The sequence below is a fragment of the Antechinus flavipes genome, chromosome 4 (genome assembly GCF_016432865.1).
Source record: "Antechinus flavipes isolate AdamAnt ecotype Samford, QLD, Australia chromosome 4, AdamAnt_v2, whole genome shotgun sequence".
NCBI lineage: Eukaryota > Metazoa > Chordata > Mammalia > Dasyuromorphia > Dasyuridae > Antechinus > Antechinus flavipes.
The window spans coordinates 42,986,478-43,012,345 of NC_067401.1; the positions used below are offsets into that span (position 1 = coordinate 42,986,478).

General features: G+C 38.6%; 1 protein-coding gene across 1 annotated transcript in view; it reads left to right on the plus strand.

Moving 5' to 3' along the window:
- The first annotated feature begins 1,068 nt into the window (after nt 1-1,068).
- The window catches only part of NOTCH2 (notch receptor 2), a 76,874-nt gene continuing 52,074 nt past the window's right edge, over nt 1,069-25,868 (plus strand). Inside the window, exons 1-3 of the mRNA XM_051992873.1 lie at nt 1,069-1,393; nt 3,800-4,135; nt 11,818-11,940. Of these exons, the coding sequence (XP_051848833.1) occupies nt 1,084-1,393; nt 3,800-4,135; nt 11,818-11,940 (769 nt within the window). The 5' untranslated portion in view covers nt 1,069-1,083. The remainder of the gene's footprint in view (nt 1,394-3,799; nt 4,136-11,817; nt 11,941-25,868) is intronic.

Here is a 25,868-nt window from a genome sequence, read left to right on the forward strand (position 1 = left end):
GGCATTCTTCAGTCATGGGCTGGTTCCATGTGTTTGCCCCTGGGAACATAAAATAATTTCTCTCTGTTCCCTGGTCACCAGATTAAGTAGAAATCAGATGAAGAAAGGATTTGGTTTCTTGGCTTTCACTGGTTTTATACTATTATTAATCAGTAAGAATTTTATTAAACACCTACTGTATGTCAGGCACTGTGCTAGCCAAGACAACCCCTGCCCTCAAGGAGCTTATTATCTTTACCTTGGTGGGATCTGCCAGTTCTTGTGCTTTGATGGTAAACATTTGAAGAACCGTGGCTCACCTTCTCAGCACTTCCAGGTCTGAGTTACATCTGAAGTGAATGAGGAAGGCCCAGAAAAGGAGCACTTGATAGGGCTTGGTGGACTATATCGTACGGAGGAGATTGTAGGGGTAGGAGAGGAAAGTCAAGTTGACTTTGGAGTTTGGAGCTGGGTGGTTGGTACGATGAGAAGGAATCAGGAGAAAGGCCATTTTGAGGGAGGAAATAAGGAGTTTAATTTTAGACCTGCTGAGTTTTAGGTGAGAGCCAGGTCTCAAGCCCATTTTAATCTTAGTCTTGCTCCTGTTTTGTTTCTTGAGACACCTTCATGTTTAAACACCTGAAGCAGTGTGACTTAGTGGAAAGAATACTGGATGTGGACTCAGAAAAAGTGGATGAGAATCCCAGATTTGCTCCTTCTTAAGTGGGCCTCAGTTTTCACATTTGTAAAAGTAGGTTATCCGGCTTACTTAGAGCATTCTTCAGTGATGATCTCTCCGATCAGATCCATATGGGCTTATGATTAAGTATTAAATTTATTATTTTCTACCCTCAAAATGACCCTCCTCCTGATTCCTTATCATACCAATCACCCAGCTCCAAACTAGGGGAGCTAGATAACATCCTGGAATCTCTGGAATCAGCTTTGTGACCCTGGGCAAGTCACTTAACCCCAATTGGGAGCAGGCAACACAGGGGATGGCCTGCTGAACATTTAAACCTCTTCTTGCTCTCTGCTAAAACCCAGACGGTGGTCTTTGTTAGGGATGTGCTTGGTTGCATGGGCCAAGAACTGTCAGATACAATGGTTTCTTGTGCTTCTCTGTTTTCATGGACAACGCTCTCCTGTTGCAGGTGTCCGGAGGGCTTCCTGGGGGAGTACTGCCAGCAGCTGGATCCCTGTGAGAGGACCAAATGCCAGAACGGAGGGACCTGCGTGCCTCTGGCATTGCAGGGCAAAGCCACGTGCCGCTGTGCTCCAGGCTTCACGGGTGAGGACTGCCAGTACTCCACCTCCCACCTGTGCTTTGTCTCTCGCCCCTGCCAACATGGAGGCACTTGTCAAATGCGTAGCCGAGACACCTATGAATGCATCTGCCCATCGGGCCGTACAGGTAGGGTTTGGGACTCAGGTCAGGGCCTCCTCCATCCTTGTCAGGAGGCTCTCCTTTCTCTTTCATGGTTCTTAGGGGCTGTTCTTAAAACCTCCCCCAAATAAATGGATAATGGGATATTTTCTTCAATTTGTGCCAGAGACACATACTTCCTTCCACTCTGCTCCTTTTAAGAGGGAGAAATGATTCAGGAATAGTGGAGAAGCCTGGCAGGGATGTCAAGTGTCTAGGTGATTTGCCCTTTAGAAATTAGAATACAGAGAATTGGTTGTACAAAAATCAGGAGCAAAAGTGTCCCGTGTTCCCCTACTTCAGGCACTGAATGAAAAATCCCTTGCTCTTATCAATTTAAAAAAAAGAAGTTTGTATAAGAAAGGCTGGATCAATTATCTTTCTTTTGGCACAGCTCTGGATTTTCCTTTTCCTTTTCAAGTAAGTCTGGAATGCCCACGCATTCATCGTGGGCATGGGAGCTGAGACCATCTTCAGTCAATCCCAGGGATAACTTGTAGATAAAACCATGATTAGGGTTTGGGCAAACCTTTGTAGATAAAGCTGTTTCTCTGAGGCTGTTTGTTTTTAAGAAGAGCTCAGTACTTCTTCTTTCCTTCCTAATAAAAGGAAGTATCTATAGAGGGTGGATATTACTACATACCTGCTTTTGAAGAGCATTGGACTTAAAAATGGGGAACTGGATTTTGGTCACTGACTGGCCATGATGGAGACAGATGGAAAGAAACAGAGAGAAAGGAAGAGGAGAAAGAGGGGAAGGGGAAGAGACACAGAGGAAAGAGAGTGGGAGAGAGAAGGAGGCAAGGAAGGGGAGAAAGGGAGAAGGGAGAAGGGGAAGAGACAGTAAAGAGAGTGGGGGAGAGAGAATGAGAGAGAGAGAGACAAAGAATGAGGGAGGGAGAGAGGGAAGGATAAAGAGAAAGAGGAGAGAAAATGAGAGAAAGGGAGAAGGAAAAGTATGAGACACACAGGAAAGAATGGAAGAGCTAGAAAGTGAGTAAGAGAAAGGGAGGAAGGGAGAGAGAGAAGGAGGGAAAGAGGGAAGTAGAGAAGAGAAAAAGTAGGGGGAAAGAAAGACAGGCAAAGAGATTATTAAGGGCTTAAGGATGTCCACTATAAAACCTTACTCATGGCTTTCATCAAGCATAGGAAGTGACCCTGCCATTTAATCAGTCAGTTAACAAGCATTTATTAAGCACCTACTATGTGCTTTAGCACAGATACTGAGCTAAATACAAAGAAAGACAAAAGTCCATCCCGGCTCTTAAAGAATTCATGGTTTACTGGGAAAAACAACCATTTATATGAAACACTGGAGATGACCACTAAAGGGAAGTTCTAGTATTCAAAGAGATCCAGAAAGACTTCCTGTAAATGGAGGAATCTTAGCCAGGTCTTAAAAGAAACCAGGCATGGGGGACAGCCAGAAAAGATGGCTGGAGTTGAGAGAGAAGTAGCAGGGAGGCCATTGTCATTGGATTACAGAGGACATGGCAGGAGATTAAAGCTTCCCTGTACTAGCAGAGCCTAAGCCCTGAAAGGTCCCACCACGCTGAAAAGGGATACGAATTTGGACCTGGAGATAAGAGCAACAGCCTAGGTTTGAAGGTCCTCATCATGAGAAGGTTGAAGGACCCCCTCATTGCCACCAGAGAGTGATTTTTTTTCCTTTTTTTTCTTTTCTTCTTTTTTTTCTTTTCTTTTCTTTTCTTTTTCTTTTCTTTTTTTTTTTTTTTTTTTTTTGCAACTTATGAAGACCAATTGTGAAACATAGTAGGTTTGTGGGCTTCATTATTGGAGAAGAGTGCTGGTGTTGGGAAAATCCTAGGTATAAGGCTGTGCTGTCTCATCAGTCCTCCCCTGATGCTGTAACTATTAGAGTTCCTGCTAAATTAACCTAGAGTGTACCTGTCCCCCCGCCTCCGAGAGATGCTCTATGTGCTGAGACGGCCCGGCCTCTTTGGAGCTCTTGTGGAGCCATCAGAAGAGCTGCCCAATCAGACCCCTGTTAGTCTCTGGCTGGGGGTCCAAAGGTGCTGGTTTAGGAATTTGGTGCTTTTTTTGTAAACTAAAAAAAGTATTCTCTCCCCTGCTTTCCAAAGGGAGTTGGAAATACCTAGAGACTGTGAATGAGATTTATCCTCAGAAGTAAATGGGGAAGGATGAAGGATTTTTTTTTATTTGAAAGTCAATTTCAATTTGGGCTGAATGATTTTGGATTTATGCTCACCTAAAAGCCTTCCTAGTAATTGTACAAGTTATTTTAAAACTTAGTCTATTTATTCTCATTTTTCCTACTTTGAAAGGCTCAGTATTGAGAACAGAGCTGGGGAATGGTGGCCCGAAGGAAGCCCCTTTTTGTCCCGTTGCTGAGTGTGATCATCTCTTCCACAGGAAAGCACTGTCAGTGGATGGACGCCTGCTTGTCTCAGCCATGTGCAAACGGGAGCACGTGCACCACGATAGCAAACCAGTTCTCCTGCAGCTGCCCAGCAGGCTTCACGGGGCAGAAATGTGACACTGACCTGAACGAGTGCGACGCTCCTGGGCGCTGCCAGCATGGGGGTACCTGCCTCAACCTGCCGGGCTCTTACCAGTGCCAGTGCCTGCAGGGATTCACCGGGCAGCATTGTGATAGCCCCTATGTGCCCTGCTCCCCCTCCCCGTGTGTCAATGGGGGGACCTGCCGGCAGACTGATGACTTTACCTTCGAATGCAACTGCCTGCCAGGTAAGGAGCTGTTAAGAGTCCCCTGGGGATGGAGAGAGATCAGCTGAGGAGGGGATTGGGTGGGGTTCAGCCTGTCATGGAAAAGAGGAAGTTTAAAGATATGAACAATGAGGTTATGGTGGTGGGTAGGGGAGGGAAGGGGGAGAAAAGGACTTTTATGGACACTTTATGGCGGATAAATCAACATAGGATAATTTATCGTGTCAGTATTTATGGTGATGGGTGACTAGGAAATTTTTTATTGCTTCTTTTAAAGGGAAAATTGAGCTCTGGGAAAGGGGCAAGCATGGGAAAGGAGTTAAGGATACATCTGAAGATAGCAATGGAAATTAGATACATCTGTTTATTACCAGAATCTGTTGATCTTCCCACTGAACATTTATATATCTAGTAACATGCGCACTCCCAAGATTTAAGAAGTTACAATTAAGTATACAAGGGATACGATTAGGTATGCGAGAAAGCTGGGGGCCTTGATGTCCCATTGGAAAGGAGGAAGAAATAAGCTTTGAAGAATCTTGTTTGAATAATTAGAATGTCAAAAACGGAGGATTTTAACTAGGACTGGAGAATAAGCAGCTGGAACAGATGAATTGCTAAGCAACAACAATCCTGTTTTTATACAAGTGTCTTAGTAATACAAAAAAAAAAATACCAACAAAAGAAAGAAAACTGCAGGGGAGGAAAATCTGTGAAGTAAGCAGAATTGCTTCAAAAAAGCGTTCTTTCCCCTGCTTTCCAGAGGGAGTTGGCAACACTTAGAGACTGTGAATACGATTTACCCTCAGAAGTGAACGGGGAAGGATGAAGGGTTTTTTTTTTTCTTTGAAAGCCATAAGTTTTGAAAATATATTTCAATTTGACCTGAATAATTATGGATTTATGCTCACCTAAAAGCCTTCTTAGTAATTCTATATTATTTTAAAGCTTAGTTTATTTTTATTCTCAATTTTTCTACATTCAAAAGGCAGGGAATGTATTCACTCTGACCTCGAGTAAATGTTATTCATTAGTGTGTGCTAGTCTACTATTAATAGGGACAACTGGGTGTTGCAGAATGGATAGAGTACCAGGCTTGAAGTCAAGAAGACTCATCTTCCTGAGTTCAAATCTGGTCTTGGAGAACTCTTACAAGCTGTATGACCATGGACAAGTTGCTCCTAATTGCCTTAGTTTTTTATTTGTCAAGTGAGTTGGAGAAGGAAATGGCATACCACTCCAGTATCTTTGCCAAGAAGACCCCAAATGGGGTCACAAAGAATCGGTCACAAGAATTAAAAACAAACAGCAACATGCTATAAATAATGATATTACTGTACATCATAAAAGGCATAGTAGGTTGTCACTGGACTTGGAGTGAAGAAAAGGATACTCAAATCCTGACTCCTACTTTTACTAGCTTTGTGATCCTGATGGGCAAGTCACTTAACTTTTCTGCATCTTAGTTTCCATATCTGTAAAATAAGTGTTGGGACTTGAGGTCCTATATGCAGTCTTGTGAACTCACTTTAGTAAAGCATCTTAAAATATCCAAAGTGATTTTCTCACCATGAACCTTCCATATGGATTGTCATGTTCTACAGATAAAGAAATGGAAGTTTTGGAAAATTGAGCAATTTGATCTCATGGTCACACAATTTTATGACTTATTAATCACTTACATATAATAACCAGTCAGCACCTGAGGCTGATTTCAAACCCCAATTTCCTGGGTTCAACCCTCTTTCTAGGATCCCACGCAGTGAGCATCCTAATTGCAGAATTAAAGAAAATCATGAATCCTCAGGCCTTTCTTTTGTTAGCATTTAAGGTTAAGGAAATAATCTACTTGTAAATATTTCACTTTTCCATATGTCCTGGTGCTTGGATTTATCAGAAGTCCAGAGGGCCTAATGATTGAGTTTGGTATGATATTGTATAAACCTTCAGAGGGGAAAAAAAAAAGCTCTTTCACTTTGTAGAAAATGCCTTTTAATAGTTGCCTAGAACCAGGGGGTTGACTTGGCAGCTAAACAATGACAGGAAGTCAGAGAAGTCAATAAAGGAAGTTTTTTTTAGCTAGGAGAGAGTGATTATTCACTGAAATTCTCTGCATTGTTATCCATCAGTTAGGATAAGGACCTTAGGGAATTCTGAAAGTGTGTACAGGAAGGGATCTATCAAGCCAGCATAATATATTCTCAGAAAAAAAGGAAATCACTCAGTGTTCAGCAAAAGAGAATTCATCATCATCATTACGTGGATAGAGTGCTTTGGGATCCCAAAGGGATTTTAATGACTATATTTCTGTTGTTCTTCATCACTACCCTATAAGGTTGTTAGTGCAAGTATTGTCGGCTTTTGTTTTAAAAACCAGCAAATCTGAGGCTCTGAGATGTTGTCTTACTCATATAGCTAGATGGTAGAAATAAGTGAAGTAGTAAGTAGAGTTTCAGGAAGATCATGAGTTCAAATCCTGCTTCAGACCCTTAATAAGCCATACACACTTTAGCAAGAGTCTTAACCTGTATTTGCCTCAATTTATTTATTCAACTATAAGCTGTAAAACCTACAGATTAAATGAGATATTTGTAAAGTGCTTAGCAAGCCTGGCACATAGTAGGTGCTGTATAAATGCTAGCTGCTATTATTGTCATTATCATCATCTACATCATCACTGTTAGCTAGGTCTCAAGCCCTGGCCATTTAATTCCAAGGGTTCACTATATATCACACTAAGTCAAGGAATAAAAAGACAAAAATTTTCTTCCTGATTCTCTGCAAGTCATTTGTCCTCATTGCTGAAGTAAGAAAAGTCGGGAATTAGAGAAGAACCATCCCAGGTGGGTGTTTTGAGCTTTAGTGAAATGTCAGGTCCTTTTGAACTGTTGGGGGGAAAATTGGTTTGTAGTAGTTACAATCGTGGCCAATTCTTTGTGACTCCATTTGGCATTTTCTTGGCAAAGATACCGGAGATACTGGAGATTACCTTCTCCAGTTCATCTTACAGATAAGAAAACTGAGTCAAACCAAATTAAATTTCTCACCCAGACTTGCACAGTCAAATTCTGAGGCTGGATTTGAACTCTGGTGTTTGTGACTCTGGCACTCTATCCACTGCATTACCTTATTGGCCATTATCCAAGAAATAAAATTAGTGCTTTATGGCACTAATTGGGCACTACAGTTAAAAGAAAAAAAAAGAAGATAAATACATCTGGTTTCCATCTTGTAGTAGCCCATGGCTTAATACTGAATGTCCCACTGTGCTGCAAACCAAAAAATGAAGCAGAAGACTTGTGGAAAATTATATTTTTGTACAATGTAAGGGTTTGGGGCTCACAGTTCATATGCTTAGGAACATAACTCTTAGGCTTCCTGACAGTGAGCTGCTTTGAGAATTCAGCACCATTTCCTATTAAAGAAGTAAATTTGAGATGGCTTTAAAAAGTGACATCTTAAATATTCATAATTATTCTTTTTATGTGCTAATTATTACACTTAAAAATGGGGAAGGCGAAATGACTTATTCTGTTAGTGAGCATGAAACTGCTCGGTTCCCTCCACTATAGTCTTGGGAAGAAAACGATGAGAAATGGAAAGATGCTGGAGAAAGGACCTCCGTTTGAATGCTGACTCCACCATGGACCATCTACATGACCATGGGCGAGTTCCCTTTCCCTTTCTGGGTGAATTGAGGATTTTTAATGAAGTGACTTCCTTAGCATGAGGTAACCATGCTTGTTGACTGATCTGAAAGTCTATGAGCTTCTGCTCTAATGATATGAAGAGAGAAGCTAATTATATCTGAATTGAAGTTTCTTCTGGCAAAGCAATGGTTATCTCATAGATCTTTGGAAGAAACCTTGGAGCTCCTCTTGTCCAGTCCTTTTTTACATGTGAGGAAACTGAGACCCAGAGGGCATTAATTGACTTGATCTCAGGTCAAGGTTACACAGACATGTGGGATTTAAAATTGAGTCTTCTGGCTCAAAATTCAGCATCTATTTCCCTATACCATACTGACTTCATTAGAGAAATATTTCCTGGGGTGGGAGGGGAGAGACATAAATAAGCATGTTTGTAAAAATTCAGAGTTTTTTTCTTTAGCATAAAAATGTAACATTGGAAGACTCCAAGAAGAGAGGGATTAGAAAGATCTTTAAGGGGCAGAAAAGTAGAATCTCCTCCAGTAGGTAAAGGCTCTTCTAATAGGTCAGCAGCTGTGAACATTTCAGACTTTTATGAGTTAACATTAGATTAATTCCTTAGCAGAAGTGTCTCTGTGTGTATGTACTGAGGAATGGCACCCCGCCAAAGAAGGTTTATCATAAGAACACAACAGAACACTAACAAAAATTATCAAATCATCAACTCTCAACATTATTGGGTTGGGGCCAGCTGGAGGGAGAGCTGGGTATGGGTGGTTTGGTGTGTAGGTGTGTATTTTAATAAATTAGCACAAGTCATCACAAAACATTGGGCTGTTTTAAATCTATTGGTTGTCTCTTGAGAGTTGACAGTTGGATTGGGTAGCCTTCCAGTACGTTTTTTCTCTCCTTCATCTTCCACACCCTTTCATTCCTCTTCTCTCTTATGTTCTTCTAAATAGGAATCTGGCAGATGAGCCTTTTCCCAATAGTAGAGATTTATCCCTAGTTAAATATCCTTGCACTTAGTAGACTGATGATTATTTATTATCCCTTGGTCATTAAAATAATGATTGAGCACATTTTGTGGCTTTAGTGTCTGCTCTGTTTCTGCTCAGATTAAGAACTATTAGTGGATTTGGGTTTTTTGGCATCCTCCAAGTCACGTGAATTGCTGCCTTCTTGGCTATGGCACCCTCCTTTGGCAGAACTCTCTGAGTTGCTGTGGGGTCACAATAATAAAACCTGGGGTCAAAATATTAAAGAATGGTTTTTGGAACTAGAAGGTTAGACCTGCTTACCTGATGTTGCTCAAAATCCTGGCCAAGCAATTGAAAGTTAGGGGGAAAAATATATTTCCAGGATTTTTTTCTCATCCCTTATCTTCCTGTGGATTCTGGGGAAATGGATCCAATAAATAGAGACTTGATAGGAACTAGCAAGAAGAAAAACTAGTAGTAAAATAAGGATGAGCGTAAGAAAGGCTAAGTCACATGAGCCTACAATTTAGGCTTTGTTAATCTTTTTTTATTGGTATTGGTTCTCTAGTTTTCTTACTGCAAATTTGCTTATTCCTGGAGGCCTTTTACATAGAACCTTCGAAACTGTCAATTTTGCCAATAAGAGAGTAGGTAAACTCCTTTTTTCTACTACTCATTCCACAGGTACACACCCACCAGACTCAAGAAAGAAGGTGTGGTGGCTTCTTAGAGGGATGTGCTAATTTCTGGAATAATGGGTCCATAAGAATTTTGTCTCCTTCTTTCCTTTAACTTTCTTCTTCCTCTTAACTATCATCAATAAGTAAACCTACCCACAGTACTATAACAATAGGATTTTGAACCATACCTCTGAAATTATTTCTGCTTACTGATCCTTTTAAGGATTTAAATTGGTTTGCGTTAATATGGCCCTGCTAGGGTGCCAATGTGATCCTCCCAGTGAACCTGACACACCCAGCTGTTTCTCAACCCATTTAACCTCCAAGTTTGGAAACTTAACACTTTTCTCATCTGTAAAATACAAAAAGGGGAAGTGATATAGCCCCCAGTGAATGAGAGGGCAAGCTTTGCTGTCATTTCGGATTGAATGCTGGTCCTTTTACCACCCTTTAAGACTCTAAATTATAGCTGAAATGTCATTCTGTAACAGTGGAGGGACTTCCCATACCAAGGAGTTTCCCACATGAAATGAAAGCATAAACTTGGTCCAAAAACAAAAAAAATGCTATGATTCTAGGAAATATTTGTATAGATAAGATCTTTTAAAAGAGAGGAGATGAATGTAGGATTGAGCCTCCTGCTCCTAAATGTGGGAGGTAAGAGTGGTTATATTAAATATGACTTTCGCTTGTAGGTTTTTCAGGTTGTTAAAGCAATGATAAAGTAGTAGGGAAAATTTTCTAGTGACTAGAATAATAAGCTGGAAGGGACCTCAGAAGTCATCTAGCTTACCCCTGCTTGTTTTACTGATGAATAGATTGGATTCAGAGAGGTCAGTTAAATTACCTGTTGTCATATAGGTAGCAAATGACAAAGGTGGGATTTGACCTCAGATTCTAGCGCTGGTTTAGAGCATTTGTATGGAAATGCTTTATAAGGCTCTCTCTCTATAGGACAGTGTAATTATTATTTTTATTGCTAGAGGAAAATCACAAGTTTGATTTCTTATCAAGATTTATTACCTTGCTTCTCACCATTGTCTAGAGAAGAGCCCTATAGAAGTTGATCAGTTCTCTGTATCCTTGACCAGGCAGTAGCTCAGGATAAACTCTAGGGCTGGGCAAACCTATCGAATAAAATGGAAAAATGCCTCAAAAATCAATGTCCTACTACCAATAGGTCAATAGAACCATATTTCTGATGATTCCCATTAAATATGGACTAGTACAAGAGATTTTTCACCTGTCTAAAGGATTAGGATCTCCTTTATAGAATTCATATCTTTGAATGGAATAAATGTGGTCAGTTGTTCCATCCAGTTATGCATGGGATCATTAAAAAATTGGAAGCCCAACAAATAATCTAGTAGCCTTGGTCATATTTAATAATATCCTAAAGGAATAGCATCATGTTGAGTCATAATTTCCAGTTTCACTTAAATTCTTAGTTTCACAGAGAGTGATTTCTTTTCGTCTCCACCCAGATTATCTGGCCAGTGTTATTTTGTATGGATGTTGGGAAAAAAAATCAACACAACAACAACTTGCTGGGCCTAGGGTGGAGTAGCATAGGCATAAAAATTATAGAAAGAGCTTATTATGGAAATGGAGAAGGAAAAAAAGTGCAAGTTGGTGAGCTATTAATCTTGAAACTTAGATTATATCATTCAAGGAGGGATCCAAATTTTAGTACCAGAAATAGGCAGGAAAGAAACAAACTCTCAAAGGGAACCACAATGGGATGACTAGAAGGAATAGTGGATAGAGCATCTATTAAGAGAAGGGTGGATATGATCTGCTGTGCTAAAGCAAAAGGCAAAATAGATACAGGAGAAAGGAATAATGGGAGGGGGAGAAGGAAATGAATTTAGAGTGTTGGTACATTTAATGGAGATAATGCTGTTCTTTTTGAGTTTAAGTCTAATTTTTAAAAAAAATTTAATTATGACAGCTCTATTATCTAACCTTCTCTCCCTTTCCTTTCCCCAACCCCATTCGGATTGCCATAAGGAATAGAAGAATTTGATGGGCTTGTGTTTTTAAAATTCTACCAGTGAAATTGTAGTAGGAGGAAAAGGTCACCTTCACCAGGATTTTATCCTTTGCAAATAAAATGGCAATTGATAAGTGTTCCAATGGAGCTTTGAAGCCTTTGGAAGGAAGGGGTCACACAATAAGGGAATTATGCGAAGCAGTTTGTCTTGTTTGCTGTGTAGGTGAGAGGGGGATTTCTAGTTGATGGCTCTTGGGCTAAGTATAGGCTTAAAACTCAGGGGTCTTGTAGACATCTCCCTTTTATTTTTTTATAGTTAAGGAAACTGAGCAGAAACTGCTGACTGATCATTTTTCCTATTGACCCTTTTTTTGTTATTCTTTTTTTTTTTTTGTATCAGGTTTTGAAGGAACCACTTGTGAGCGGAATATCGATGACTGTCCAAACCACAATTGTAAGAATGGAGGGGTTTGTGTGGATGGAGTCAACACTTATAACTGTCGCTGTCCTCCACAATGGACAGGTAAGTGTCCATTATACATGTGCTGAGCCAGAAGGGGACCGGCAGTGGGAGCAGGAATATTTCGGATGACCTTCCACAATTTGCCTTGCGTGGCTGAAAAGCCCCTTCTGAATTACTTACTCAGCTCATTACTACAGGGTACTTTCTACTCCCCAGATTCAAGATGCTGACCTATTCTTGGCTACAGTGAAATATTTAAAATACTATTTTTTAAATCAGATGCTGACCAAGCACTCATTATTTGCTGAGCACTATATAGGCATGAGGGGATGGTGACACAAGAATATACATTAGGGATGTAGTCCCTGGCCTCTAGCAGTTTACTGTCTCATTCAGAAAATAAGTCATATACATATTCAACATTTATAAATCAGATGATGGAAGATAGTATCAAACTGTCTAAATGCATATATGAACAGTAAGTTTTTGTAGGATTTCACAGAATCAGTCAATAAAAAATACATATATATATATATTTTAAGCTGTATTCCAGCCACTGGTCTGGATGCTAGGAATATCAAATATGGAATATTCTTGCCCTTTACATGCTAACATTCTACTGTGGAACCAGTTAGGCCCATTCATTGCAATAAACTAGGAAAGAAGGAATAAAACTGTGAACTAAGTGGCTTACATAGGGGGAAGTATGGAGGCAAGCCATGTTGGAAACTGACAATTTGATTTGGATGTATAGCATGATGTAGGGGAAGGAGTTTTGAGGAAAATTCTGGTGAATTTTCAGTCCCAAGGAGCCATAAGAAACTGAAAAGTTTGGAAGAGGTTTGAGTTCTGTGGGAAACAATGAATCCTGTTGATGTGCACAATATGCTATTTTACTTCTTTCCATGATAATGATGGCTATGGGTTAGTATTTTATGCTAACTAGGAGCTAGTACTTTTCAGTTTGCAAAGTACTTTAGAAATATTGTTTTATTTGATTCTTACAACAGTCCTGGAGGTTAGGTGCTATTATTATCCCTATTCTACACATGGGGAAACTGAGGCAGACCCATTAAGGATCACAGGACTAGTAAGTGTCTAAAGCCACATTTGAACTCAAGTCTTTCTGGCTCCAGATTTGGCTCTATCTCTGTGCATTTATATGTGTAATTGTGTAAAATGCAGTTCACATGTGTTTGATGTCATTACTTATGTGACCCATCAACTCTCTATTTAGCTTTCCAGTAGCATCATTAGCACCCAGAGTTAGGAATTAGGCTTCCTACTCCTGACTTGTACAGCACTAACCACCACTATGGCTTCTTATACACAATGGCACCTCAGGGAGTATTTTGTTGAGTGAACTGAATTGATTTAATTGGGAGCCTTGTTCTGTTTCTCTTGTCTTAGGGTTAGGGTGGAGGGGTGGGGGCCAGTGTTGTCCAGATGCTCATCCGGTTTTGGAGGTTAAAATGTTTTTATTTCAACTCTTTCTTCCAGCTTAGGCATTTAAGAACCGAGCTTTCTTAAAGATGGTAATCAGAGTATCAATACATGCTTTAGAAATAAAAAATGAAGAAAAACGTTTCTGAGGGGAAGAGAGAGAGGGGATGGATGGGGGAAGGAAGAGAGAGAGAAAAGGAGGAGAAGGATGAATAGAAGGAAAAAGAGGGAAAAAATCACATTATTAATGATAATATCTTTTCTTTCCTCTTCCCTGCCCACTCCAAAGAGGACAAAATGTTAAGTTTCAGCCTTGTCAATTTTATTTTTCTCTGAAGGATCCCTGAGACCTTGTTCCCATCTAATCATTTTAAACTGCCTAGTAAAAGGAAGAGAATACTAGGGATAACTCTAATGTAAGAAGACATCGATAAAAAGTCATTTTTTTAGAAACCTGCCTAGTAGTTTTCCTGGAAAGACATCTATTTCTGCTTTTTTGGCTCCAAATCTGACCCTTTTTCCTACTTTCTCACCAGGCTTCCCTGGGGATGGACTTCCCCTAGAATTCTTCCTGGTGTCATCAGCATGTGACCCAACTGCCAGTTTGTTCTACCATCTCTCTTCTAGTCTGTTGCCATTGTCATAGTAGGTTTTCAGAAGCCAAAACTTTTTTTTAATTAAAAAAAATTTATGATAGTGGACAGAAGTGGGAGAGCGACATCAGCAACAACATTGCAAAGGAGTTGAGCTTTGTTGTGGGCAGTGATGAATCAGCATGGCTCTCCCCACCACATGCTCCTCCATTGGTGGAAAGTTGTTGGACAGTATACAAGAGACACAATCAATATAGCACATGGTTTATGGGCCACATAGATAATTTTTGTTTGAAGCGGGGAGGGAGTGGGAAGAAGATACTGATAGTCATGAGGGGAACAAAAGCAAACCAAGAAAACAGCATTAAGGAAACATTTTTAAAGACATACAGAAAAGAAAGAAGGGGACCCAAAGTAGGATGGCAGTTGTACGTAGCTTAAAACAATTTGATGGGGTCACAATTCCTATGCAAAAAAAAAGATTATGAGAAATAATGCAACTGTTGATAATTAGACAGATTTGATAGTTGTTTTATAATCTCTCTGTGGTATTGAGCAGCATAAGATACTTGTTAAAAAGTTGATTATATCCTAATCTCTTCCATGCCCTGTGGGAGAATGGTTCTGTGTGGTACAAAAGCCTCTGATGCCCAGAGAGATTAAATAGCTTTGCAATTTCTCTTTTTTTATACCAGTTTCCTGCTCTGATATTTGTTAGGAAGGCCCAGGCCACGGTCTTTTCCAGCCTTGTGATATTTTACTAAAATATCTGATCTGAACATTGTGGGAAAACTATATGTCAAATCCTTCCTCTCCATTTTGGAATTATCCTTTAGGACAGGAGACAAGGGGTGAAAATGATGAAATTGAGATTGCAAAAGCCTTCTAGCATTTGTTTGTCACTGTCGTATCAAACCATTTCTTTTTCTAGTTGGTCAACTGTCATTTATTTAAAAATACCTACTGTGTGTCTTGCTGCACTGGAGTAGAAACTCACAGGTTATTTTTACTTTTCATACCAACCATTTCATTTCCAGTAACAGCCATTTTCCGGTAATTTTATTTTTCTGGGAGTTACAAGCAGCTAAGCTGACTGTTTTCCTTCTTTGAATGGAAAGGAGTATGAAGGAATAGGCTGGGCTGGCCCTTAGATAAATGGCAGAGCAAGTTCTGATTTTCAGAGACTCTGAAGCTTTGGTTTTAATTCAGGTCTCTTGATGTGAAATTTCTGGATAACAACATGCAGCCCGAAGCAGTAACTGTTCTCTGCATAAAGAACATTAGGTCTCATTGTAAGGACCTTGCATTACGCAAAGATTTGATGATCCTAATATTTAGTAATTTTATTATATATTTATATAATATGTTTATATTTATAAATATATAATAATATATTTAGTAATTTTAATTAGGTAAGGCTTTGCAAAAGCTAATGAATGCAGTGTTTTGGGAAAATAAACTGAATGTTGTTTGAGAGTTTACTTTATATTTGATTTAGTTCGTTTTTAGCAGTAACCTTTTAGAAAGGCTCAGACCAGAACTATATTTCCCAACTTTGTGATATTTTATCTTCAAGCACAGAATTCATTTTTTTTCCACAGTGAATTTCTCTTCAGAAAGCCATGTCTGGCTTGAATTTGATCAGAGAAATTAGTAGTAGAGCGCTAACCGTAGTTACATGCAGAAATTTAAAGTTTGAAAAACCCTACATACATTCTCATTGGATCTTCATGAAATTTGCTTTTATTAGTTCCATTTCAAAAATGAGAAAACCAGGGCTACTGAGGCTAAGTGACTTGCAGTGATGCAGTTAGAATTAGAATCTAGGTTTGTCTGACTCTCAGGCTGATCAGGGGTTGGAGTTTCAGCCTCAGACACTTACTAACTGGGTGACCCTACTTGCCCTCCCAAAAAAAACAGTTTAGGAAGATTAAAAATAAAAACTTCTGGCAGAAATTAAAAATAGTAGATGAAGAGCGGCTCATGTGCTAATCACCAAAGTCCAAAAAACTATTTTTATATTTTCTCTTTGCCCAAAGGATCCACAGTTGGGTCCCCGTTTAATTCACTTGGGACAAAGTTAACCCAAATTGTCCCAGGTCTATACCAAGACTTCCTTCCTTACAGTAGACCCAGCTGGTGTTATAGAGTTGGAGTGGGGTAAGGAAGAGAAGGAAAATTAACTTACATCTTCTCAGCACCACCCTGGCCCACAGTGACCCCACATTAATGGACAGGAAGCATGGTATGATACGGCCTGCACTAGAGTCAAAATTATCTGAAATTATTCCCCAGATCTGCCCCAGTTTTGTTCACTATTTAATCCTGGGGAAGCCTCTTGCCTATTATCTTTATCTGAACTCTTTTTTCCTATTTTGTGGTCTGTTCCAGTTTGTTATTGAGGTATTGGGAAGATAAATTTCATTCCATTGAACGTCCATTTATTAAATTCCTACTACCTGCTAAGTGCTGGGGGATATAAGTGTAAAGCAAGATATGATTCATCCCTTAACTTTAGCACAGAAGCCTGGTACATAGTGTGCAGTCAATAAATGCTTATTGTTACTGATGGAGAGGATATGGATGAGGCTGGAAAATACTTGTTGATTATGTTACCGTGGGGCTTCCTTCACGCTTGGGTCCCTTTCAACTCTCAAATTCTGTGATTCGCTGAGAGGTAGAGCAAAACAACATGGGAAAGGAAAAAAAATTTTTTTTAAAGTTTCCTCTAGTGGATAACTTCTGAGATGAGACTCTAATGAAGATCAGAATTCTGATAATACTTGACATATTGCTATATCAAGTGCTTGCCCACTGAACCCTATGGACTTTTCCCTTTAACTTGCAACTGAAACCTTCCAGACAGGTTGTCTTCCTTTTTAGAATGTGAGTTCCTTCAGAGCAGGAAGTGCACAGAACTGTGTGTGTGTGTGTGTGTGATTTAATGGTTTCTTATTTTTCCAAATACATGTAAAGGTAGTTTTAAACATTCATTTTTGTAAGACTTTGTGTTCTACATTTTTCTCTCTCCCTTACCTCCCCTACCCAAGACAAAAAGTAATCTAATATAGGTTAAATATATATAATCTTTTTAAATATATTTATATATTCATCATATCATGCAAGAAAAATCAGACCAAAAGAGCACTAAGATAAACCATTAGCAAGAAAACAAATAAACTAAAAAGGTGAAAATACTATGATTCAATCCACGTTCAGTCTCTATAATGCTCTCTCTGGATGCCATTGTCTTTTTCCATCCCTAATCTGCTGGAATTTCTTTGAATCACCACATAATCTCATTACTGTATACAGTGTCCTCCTGGTTCTCCTCATTTCCCTCAGCTTTTCTGAATTAGCCCGCTCATCCTTTCTTATAGAACAGTACTGTTCCGTTACCTTCATATACCCATAACTTATTCAGCCATTCCCAGCTGATGAGCATCCACTCAATTTCCATTTCCTTACTCCTGCAAAAAAAGCCTCTATAAACATTTTTGTACATGTGGGATCTTTTCCCTTTTTTATTATCTATTTAGGATCTTGACTCAGTAGTGACAGTGCTGGATCAAAGGACATGTATTGTTTTATAGCCCTTTGGGCATGGTCCCAAATGTCCACAGAACTTTTTACAAAGCCTCAATAAGCTCTAGACAAATGTTTTCTTCATTCATTCCTATTAATATAAATATTAATTACAAATATTAGTATTAGTGTTATTTATGGTGACCAGTTCTCTGACCTTGGGAAACAAACTGGAATAATTTCTGTAAAGACACCGACAGTAGCCCTGTAAGGGTTTCAGTAAAGGGAAAAATGTCACTTTTGACTCCAAGCAAAAGAGATGCAGCCTGAAGCATATTATCAGCCACTCTTGCTGATTCTCCCAATTTCCCTATCTGAGGGCCAGGGTGTGACCAGGACTGGAACAGTACTGAGCATCACTTGTCCCTAGAACACCCTCAGCATCCTGACTGTTATCCCACTTTCTTTGGCCACCTCCTTCCCCCCCAGGCCATAGAATGCTTGTATCTTCCTAGGCTACCTTCAAAAGTGTGAGTCACTATGCTGGAGTCCACGCTAAGCCCAGACAAAGGAAACATCAAGGGTCAGGAAGACTCTCTTCATGTCACCTCCACTGTTCTCATAGCCAACCCTTGCTCTCTAGTCTCATTGCTGTATTGTAGTCATATTATTGTATTAGACTGCAAGCTTCCTTTCTCAGACTTCATATAGCTCCCTGTGTCCATTTTTTACTCCCTTTTCCATTATTTTCTCACTTATTAATTACTTATGTAGACATAGAGTTCTGTTAGCTACAAGCTTCTTTTCTCAGACTCCATACAGCCCCTTGTGTCCATTTTGTTCCCTTTTCCGTTATTTTCTCACTTATTAATTACTCATGTAGACATAGAGTTCTATTAGACTGCAAGCTTCCTTTCTCAGACTTCATACAGCTTCATGTATGTCCATTCTTTATTCCCTTTTCCATTATTTTCTCACTTATTAATTACTCATGTAGACATAGAGTTCTATTAGACTACAAGCTTCTTTTCTCAGACTTCATACAGCCCCTTGTGTCCATTTTGTTCCCTTTTCCATTATTTTCTCACTTATTAATTACTCATGTAGACATATTGCCCTATTAGACTACAAGCTCCATAAAGACAGACACCTAAAGGTGGTTTCTCTCCAAGGGTCTAATACAGGGCTCTTCCCACAGAGTGAACATTGTCATTCCCTTGTTTCAGTCATGTTCAATTCTTCATGACCCCATTGGGATTTTCTTGGCAGAGATACTGGAGGGGTTTGCCGTGTCCTTCTCCAGCTCATTTTTTTTTACAAACAAGGAAACTGAGGCAAACAGTAAAATGACTGGCCCAGAGACACATAATTAGTAAGTGTCTGAGGCTGGTTTTGAACTCAGAAAGATGAGTCTTCTGACTCAGACTCATTCCCTTTGTCATGTAGCTGCCCTCTGCTTATAGTAGCCCCTTTTAATTATGTCACCTGGATGGAAGCATACTGGGTATTCTTTTAAGCAATGAAGTCTCTCTTAGGGATGTAAACCAAAGTGAAAGGAGAAAAGGATTTCCTATCCAGAGGCTTCCTTAGACCATCTTTGAGACCCCCTTGGAAAAATGAATTTTGAAGGGGCTCTTTAGGGGTATTTGTAGACTGGGCTATTTACAGTGTTGTTTGAGTTAAGCATAAAAATATTTCTGTTCGTATTTAAAGTTAGGAAAATGAAGTTGAATAGTTCAAAGCAGAGATCCTTAGAGGAAAATTGTGTTATTTGATGAGCTTAGGTTCTAGTCTTTTAAGCTTTGGTTGGCCCGGTCTCTGCTCACAAATCCCCCTCCTCGACTGCTTCTGAGTTCACTGGTCGGGCAGGCGTGATTTATTATTTTGTGCTGAACCTATGAAGGCATTTTCAATTTGGTTCCAAAATTGTGCTCTGGGGCATTGGGCAGACATGAACAGTGGATTTTAGGTGGACACTAGTCAAATCTAACTGGTTGAACTTTTCTCCCGGCTCTCATTTATAGAATGATGAGCCCAAGGAGTTTGTTAAAAACTCCTATGGCTGTCAGTTGCTCCAATTTCAGGAACTCTTTTTTGGCATGAAAAACTAGGCAGTGACTGCCAAAGTTGGTGCATGAGCCTTTTGTGTCTGGGGCCTTGGGCTTTTGCACATTTTAGTTTTTTGAACCAGGTGTCCCTGATTCTGTCCAATTTTTAGCTGGTGACAGGCTGATCTGTAATGTGAGGTTTTTCCCACCACAGCTTTTGATTTTCATTTATATATTTATTTTTTAGAAGAAAACTGTATAAAGATTGTTCCCCTTGGTTCAGAGTGGAAAGTCATTATTTTTCTGGGAGCTCAAAAATACCCTCATTTGTATTCTGGATGGGGAGAACAGGAAATGTCTCAAATTTCAGTTTCTACTCTGTCATGCTGATTATGAGTGCTTGATTACAAGTCTGTTCTTTGGATTTATGTATTGCCTTCCTGGATCTCAGGTTTTTAGTTTCTTATCGGTTTTCATAAAAATCCTTCTCTGGTTTCCCACCATGGCATGGAGGTGAGCTCTCAGTTCTCAGAAACATGCCAGGAGAACGTAATCCCTGGGAGGTTTTACAAACATGGGACCCTGTGACAGACAGTGTTTGTTATTTTTAAGACCAACCTGGCTGAGTTAAGGGCTCATCACTTAACATCTAGGTGAACTGATTTGGTCTTAAGGATTAGTAAACACACAAAATAGCTGCCAGTCCTGTATGACTTGTTTCTGTAATGATGTTAACAGAATGGGAGGAAAGGAGGATGGGAGTAAGGGCTATTGAGATTTACACCATTCTGAGATCATCAATAAGCATTAATTGAACTTAACTCTTGATATTCCTTCTGTGCAATCTTTTGTTCAGTGACCAAGGGGAGAGGATGCAGAAGGAACTGAATCACCTCCATATTGATACCAGGAAACAAACAAAAAAGTGAACTTTAATAGAAGATTAAATCACAGAGGTTCCTTTTGGAGGACCAAATAGGTGAAGTAGAAAAATTAGCATTCATTCTGGTGCAAAAATTCTATTATATGGCCAAAGACCAAAAAAGCATTTCACAGAACCCTTAATTTTCCCAATTTGTAGTACTTAGTTGGTTTTTGTCTTTCATTCTTGAGGAAGACCAAAATGACATCACTATGTTGAAATCAAGGTAGTTTGTCCAACTGTGGCTGATCAGTTCACTTAGCAGTATTCATAATAAAAACAAGCTAAGAGTCCACCATGATTATCATAATATTCTAGATTTAGAACTGGACCCTTAAGGATCATTTAGTTCAGCCCTCTCATTTTAGAGATGAGCAAACTGAAGCACACAGTATTTTGATAATTGTAAGTCATAAAAATGTAAAAATAGAAAAAATCAATAAAGAGCTTAATAAGATGCTTTAAAGCAAGTTGATGTTTTAATATGATAATTATTTCACTGCAATTGTGAATACAGAGGGGAAGGTCGTGAAAATGTTATTAGAAAATGGGCCCAAACATTGCAAAATATGGTTCAGGATCAAGAAATGAAAGAGACTGAAGGCAAATAGAATATTCAGCCCCATACCTGTACATCATTGAGGATGGGAGTCCTAATTGTGGTGAGCATCAAAAACACCATCACAACAAGTGAAATTGGCTGTATCTTATAGGCAGGAAATGACTGGTTGCTGATGTGGAAGTTGTGTCAGAATGAGCTGTATGCAGTCAGATCATTGACTGATAATAGTAAAGGTCAAAATCTATTCTAAAAAGGGAAGGTAAAGGTAAGAATAATACACTGCATGTTTATTCTAGCAGCTCTCACCTGCCATACTTTAACTGCAAGTCATATCCCCTCTCATCTCAGTTTCTACAGCTGTAAAATGGAGAACATGTGAGTTCATTTTCAATTATAAATCTTCGAAATTCTATGAACTCTGAAAAATAGGAAAATAATGTAAATCATTAGCTCTATCATTGTTACTTTGAGCACTTTGTGATGCAAAACTTTCACTATAATGAGAAGGCAATAGGACCTCAGAAATCACCTTATCCATTATGTGATTGATTACCAAGCAAAGTAATATGGCAACCAGGGGCAATCCAGGTTTTCTTTTTTAAGATGGAAGTTTACAAGTGTTTCATCATAAAAGAACAAAAAACAATTTAGGGGAAACCAGGCTTGTAAAATGATTGAGATCCAGGAAAGCTAGATCATCCCAAGAGCATTCTGTATATGAACCTGAAAAGAAAATCAAGACAAAAATAATCTAATGATATTTCTCTAGTAAACTCTTCAGCAAATTTAATAGAATGATTACACCGGATACTGGAAATATATCTGGATCACAACTTTAAAGACATGCAGTGATCAATTTTTCAAAGTATCTAAAGCATATAAAATATCACAACCCATTTAAAAATTACTAAAATATACTAAATATCACAAAATCATGTAAAAAAATCACAATAATTGTATACAAATATCATCCCAAAAAGACAGCAATTGCCAACACATAAACCTACTTTCTCAACTCTAAAATCTTTATACGAATGATCTGAAAATATATTTTGGGTGAATGAAAAATGTCAGTGACTTATTTCCTGTATCATACTAAACCTTCATAGCCCCACCCTATACTGAGAGACTATAAGTCTTTCTCTCTTTACTTTTTAAAAAGGTATTTAATTTGGAATACAGTGCAACCCCAATTTAAATTACACGATCACTACAAGGCAACTAAGTTCTGAGTTAATTGTACTAACCAGTCTTACTCGAGAACAGATAAATAAACCTCTTCATTTTCTTGGCAAACAAGTAAAAACTAGGTATAGAAAGCCCTATAATCTGTCAGATACAGTAATTTCATCAGTTGGTTTTGCTTAATTTTTTTCTGTGATAAGAAAAAGTTCTGTGCTAAGGGGTGAGACCCTGGACTATATCCAAAATTGACTATCATATGAAAACAACAGGCATAAATTGTGTTTTTTTAAGAGAAAAAAAACATGTTGGTATAGAATTTAGACAGTTCAGCTTGGTTAGCCAGATTATCTCTTCTGTCTTGGTGGGGCATGGTTATCAGTATCCACTTCCATTTCCATTTTGTAAAATCTGTAAACATTTATTAAGTGCCAACTGTGTGCCAGGCGCTGGAGATACAAAAAGAAGCAAAAGATAGTCCCTGACCACAGTGATATATTTTGTCTATATGAGACAGTTATAATCAGCACATTGTGAATGATCTTCCGAAAATGGTACTTGTAAATCTGGATAAAATCTGGGGGGAGGGGAAGGAAAGACTTTTTTGACTTCTGAAATGTGGGTGAGCAGTCCCACTTTCACTTTCCTAGGGTTTGTTTTCTCCATATGGTGATAATAATACCGCCTTCCTAATTTGAAGGGACTTTATACTTTGGGATGACTTTAGAACTTTCATCATTGGCTTACATACGCTGCTTTAGAAAGAGATCTTTTCTACAGCATTGATCCCTCATTCTCATACTGTCCATCGGATTCTAGATTGAGAGCTAGTAGGAGACCTCAAGGCAATCTGGTCCAACCCTTCTCTCATTTTAAAAATATGAGTCCTGGAGTTTAGTGATTTTCCTGAGTCTTGAACCTGGTTTTCTAATGGTAGAGGAGATGGATTTTCCCCACTGTGCCTCACATAGTCTATATTCAAGTCATATTAAATTTCTCACAGTTCTCCTCCCAGAATGTCCTGTATTTTCCTATGCCTTTTTCATTCTGTTCCTAATTCTCTAATGCCTTTTACAGATTAAGTCTACCAGTGAATACTTTTCTCTTATTGTTATTTCCATATATTTTTCCATTTGAGATTCCCTCTACCTCTCTGCTTCTATGCTGCTGTCTCCTTTGTATTTTCTCTTTCCCTCATCTTCTTTTGTTGGGAATTACAAAACTCCCCAATTCTTTTCAACCTGAGCTCAAAAGGTCACCTCCTACACAAAGCTACCAATGTGTGGGTACATATACTTATTTATAAATATTACTATATACATATGTGTATATATTATATAAATATATACATACATATATAGACAAGTATATACATATATAGATAAAGATATGTGTATATATATATATATATATATATACACAGACACATACACATTTATTTCTATGTATATCTTTTGTTTTCCCTTCAATAAAATGGAAGCTTCTTGGAGGAAGGGATTATGTCAGCATGGTGTCTGGGATATAGAAAATTTATGATTAGCATGATGTTCTATTGCCTCAGCAGTTTTTAAGCTCTTTAAACTTTTGTTCAAGCACTTGATGATATGAAGCTCTTCACCATTGCTTAGCAAAGGCTTGTGGTGGGTTCAGAAAGCTTTGTTTTTATAAGCAAGTAAGATTTTCCTTTTCCTTCTCAAAATAATAAAAGGAAAAGGTACTGAATAGAAAAAGCTAATCCATAGTCCCATTGCTGAACGGCAATAGTGTGCAATTCCTCAGCAGGTGAAATAATAACCAGTAGAATGAGTAACTGGCTTATGCCCACAAGAACTTGCTTAACTGGACTTTATGCAATACATTTTTGGGAGTTCACCAATGAGACCCAAGTGTAGACTAAAGTGGTACAAGCCGGGGCTTGTTATACTTGAGATGTAGCTCCTTCAGAAGTCTGACAGGAGGCTACAGAAGAGCTGGGATCTCTTTTTTGACCAGAAGGATTTTAAATGGCAGGTATCCTTAAACACAACTCTCTGTTCTCTTTGTATTTAACAGCTGGCACAAAAAGTCCTCAGAAATTAATAAATGTGCAGCCTGCCATTCTTCTGATAACCCACTCACATCTTTCCAATGATGTATCCAGAAACTGAGTAAACAATTAGGAGGATTCGGATATCCCTTCTGGTGAATGGTGATGGTTAATTGAGGAATTTTTTTAAAAGAGCTAGCCCCTTTCCTTCATAAATAAAACTAGATCCTAATGGTAACCTGTGACTCACCTAAAGGGAAAGGCAAAGAGAGTTTCAGTTTAGTCTCACTGGGAGTGCCATAGGGGAAATTGTATGCAGATTCATCTACCTGCCCTTTTTTCCTCCTCCAAGTCATGATACCCATCAACCTTAGAAAATAATTTATGAGTTGACAGTGAATAGTTTATGGTGCTTGAGAGAATTTTGTATGTGGACCAAGAATATTGTAATAGAGTGACAGGCAAAGGTATTTGAGTTTTGTTTTACAGTGTGTCTGGCCATACACGTCATTTCTTTTATTGTGGATATCATGCTTCTCTTAATTGCATTGTGTCATGGGATGGTGTACCTGGATTTAAACCCCTTTTCTGGGACCTCTTTGCTTCCTTGGGACTGATGAGGCTTGAATAGCCCCTGAAATCTCCTCCATGATTGGGTTTGGTTTTTTGACATTCACATTACTTTATGGAATTAATGAGATTTTAATCAACTAAAACTCCCTAGTCCATCAGCTTGTGATGTCACTGATTCTCTTCAAAAATGAACGATGAAACAACAATGCAAACTACTGTCTAACCACATTTCCCTTCATTTAAAAAACCTATATTTAGACAAACAAATTATTGCAAAGACTTTTATTTGTCAGATTCTCCCCTTATTCTGGTTCCTGCTGATTTTGTTCATACAAAAGCTTTTCAATTTCATGTAATTGAAATTATTCTTTTTCTCTTTTATAATCATCTTTAGTCCTTGTTAACCTAATTAATAACTCTTCTCCCTTTGCCATATCTGTGAAAGGTACATGATATCATTATTCTTTTAAATTTGGGGGTATAATCTTTATATTGAGGTTGCATATCAATTTTGAGTTTGAAGGGGAATATAAGACTGAAAGGAAGAGAATTAGCATCATTTGATTTTCTCACAACAATCCTATAAGATGGATTCTATTATTAACCTCATTTTACATTTGAGGAAACTAAGGTAAATGGGGTGAGTGACTTGTCCAAGATCACACATCTAATAAGCATTTTAGGCTGAATTTGAACTTAGGTCTTCAAACCTGTTGCTCAATATATTGCACCATCCAGCTGCTTGGCTGTTGTTCTACACTTAATTTCTGCCAAACTACTTTCCAAAATCCTGGTAATTCTTATCAAATATGGATTCCCCCCCCAAGTAATTTGTATTCTCATGTTTATTAGAAAATTAAGTCATTTCCATACTTTGTCTTGTTATTGACAATTCCCAACTTTCTCTCTTATTTCTTATATAGATAAGACTTCCATTCTATTCTGTTATTTCTCACATACTTCACATTCATTCTCATCTCCCTGCCTTTGATCAGGATGCTCAGTAAGACAGGAGTATTCTCTTCCTTTCCCTCTGTCTATAGAAATGCTTCCCATCTTCATTGCTCATCCCAAGTTCCACCCATAGGCCCAACCGTTCCCATACTTATCACAT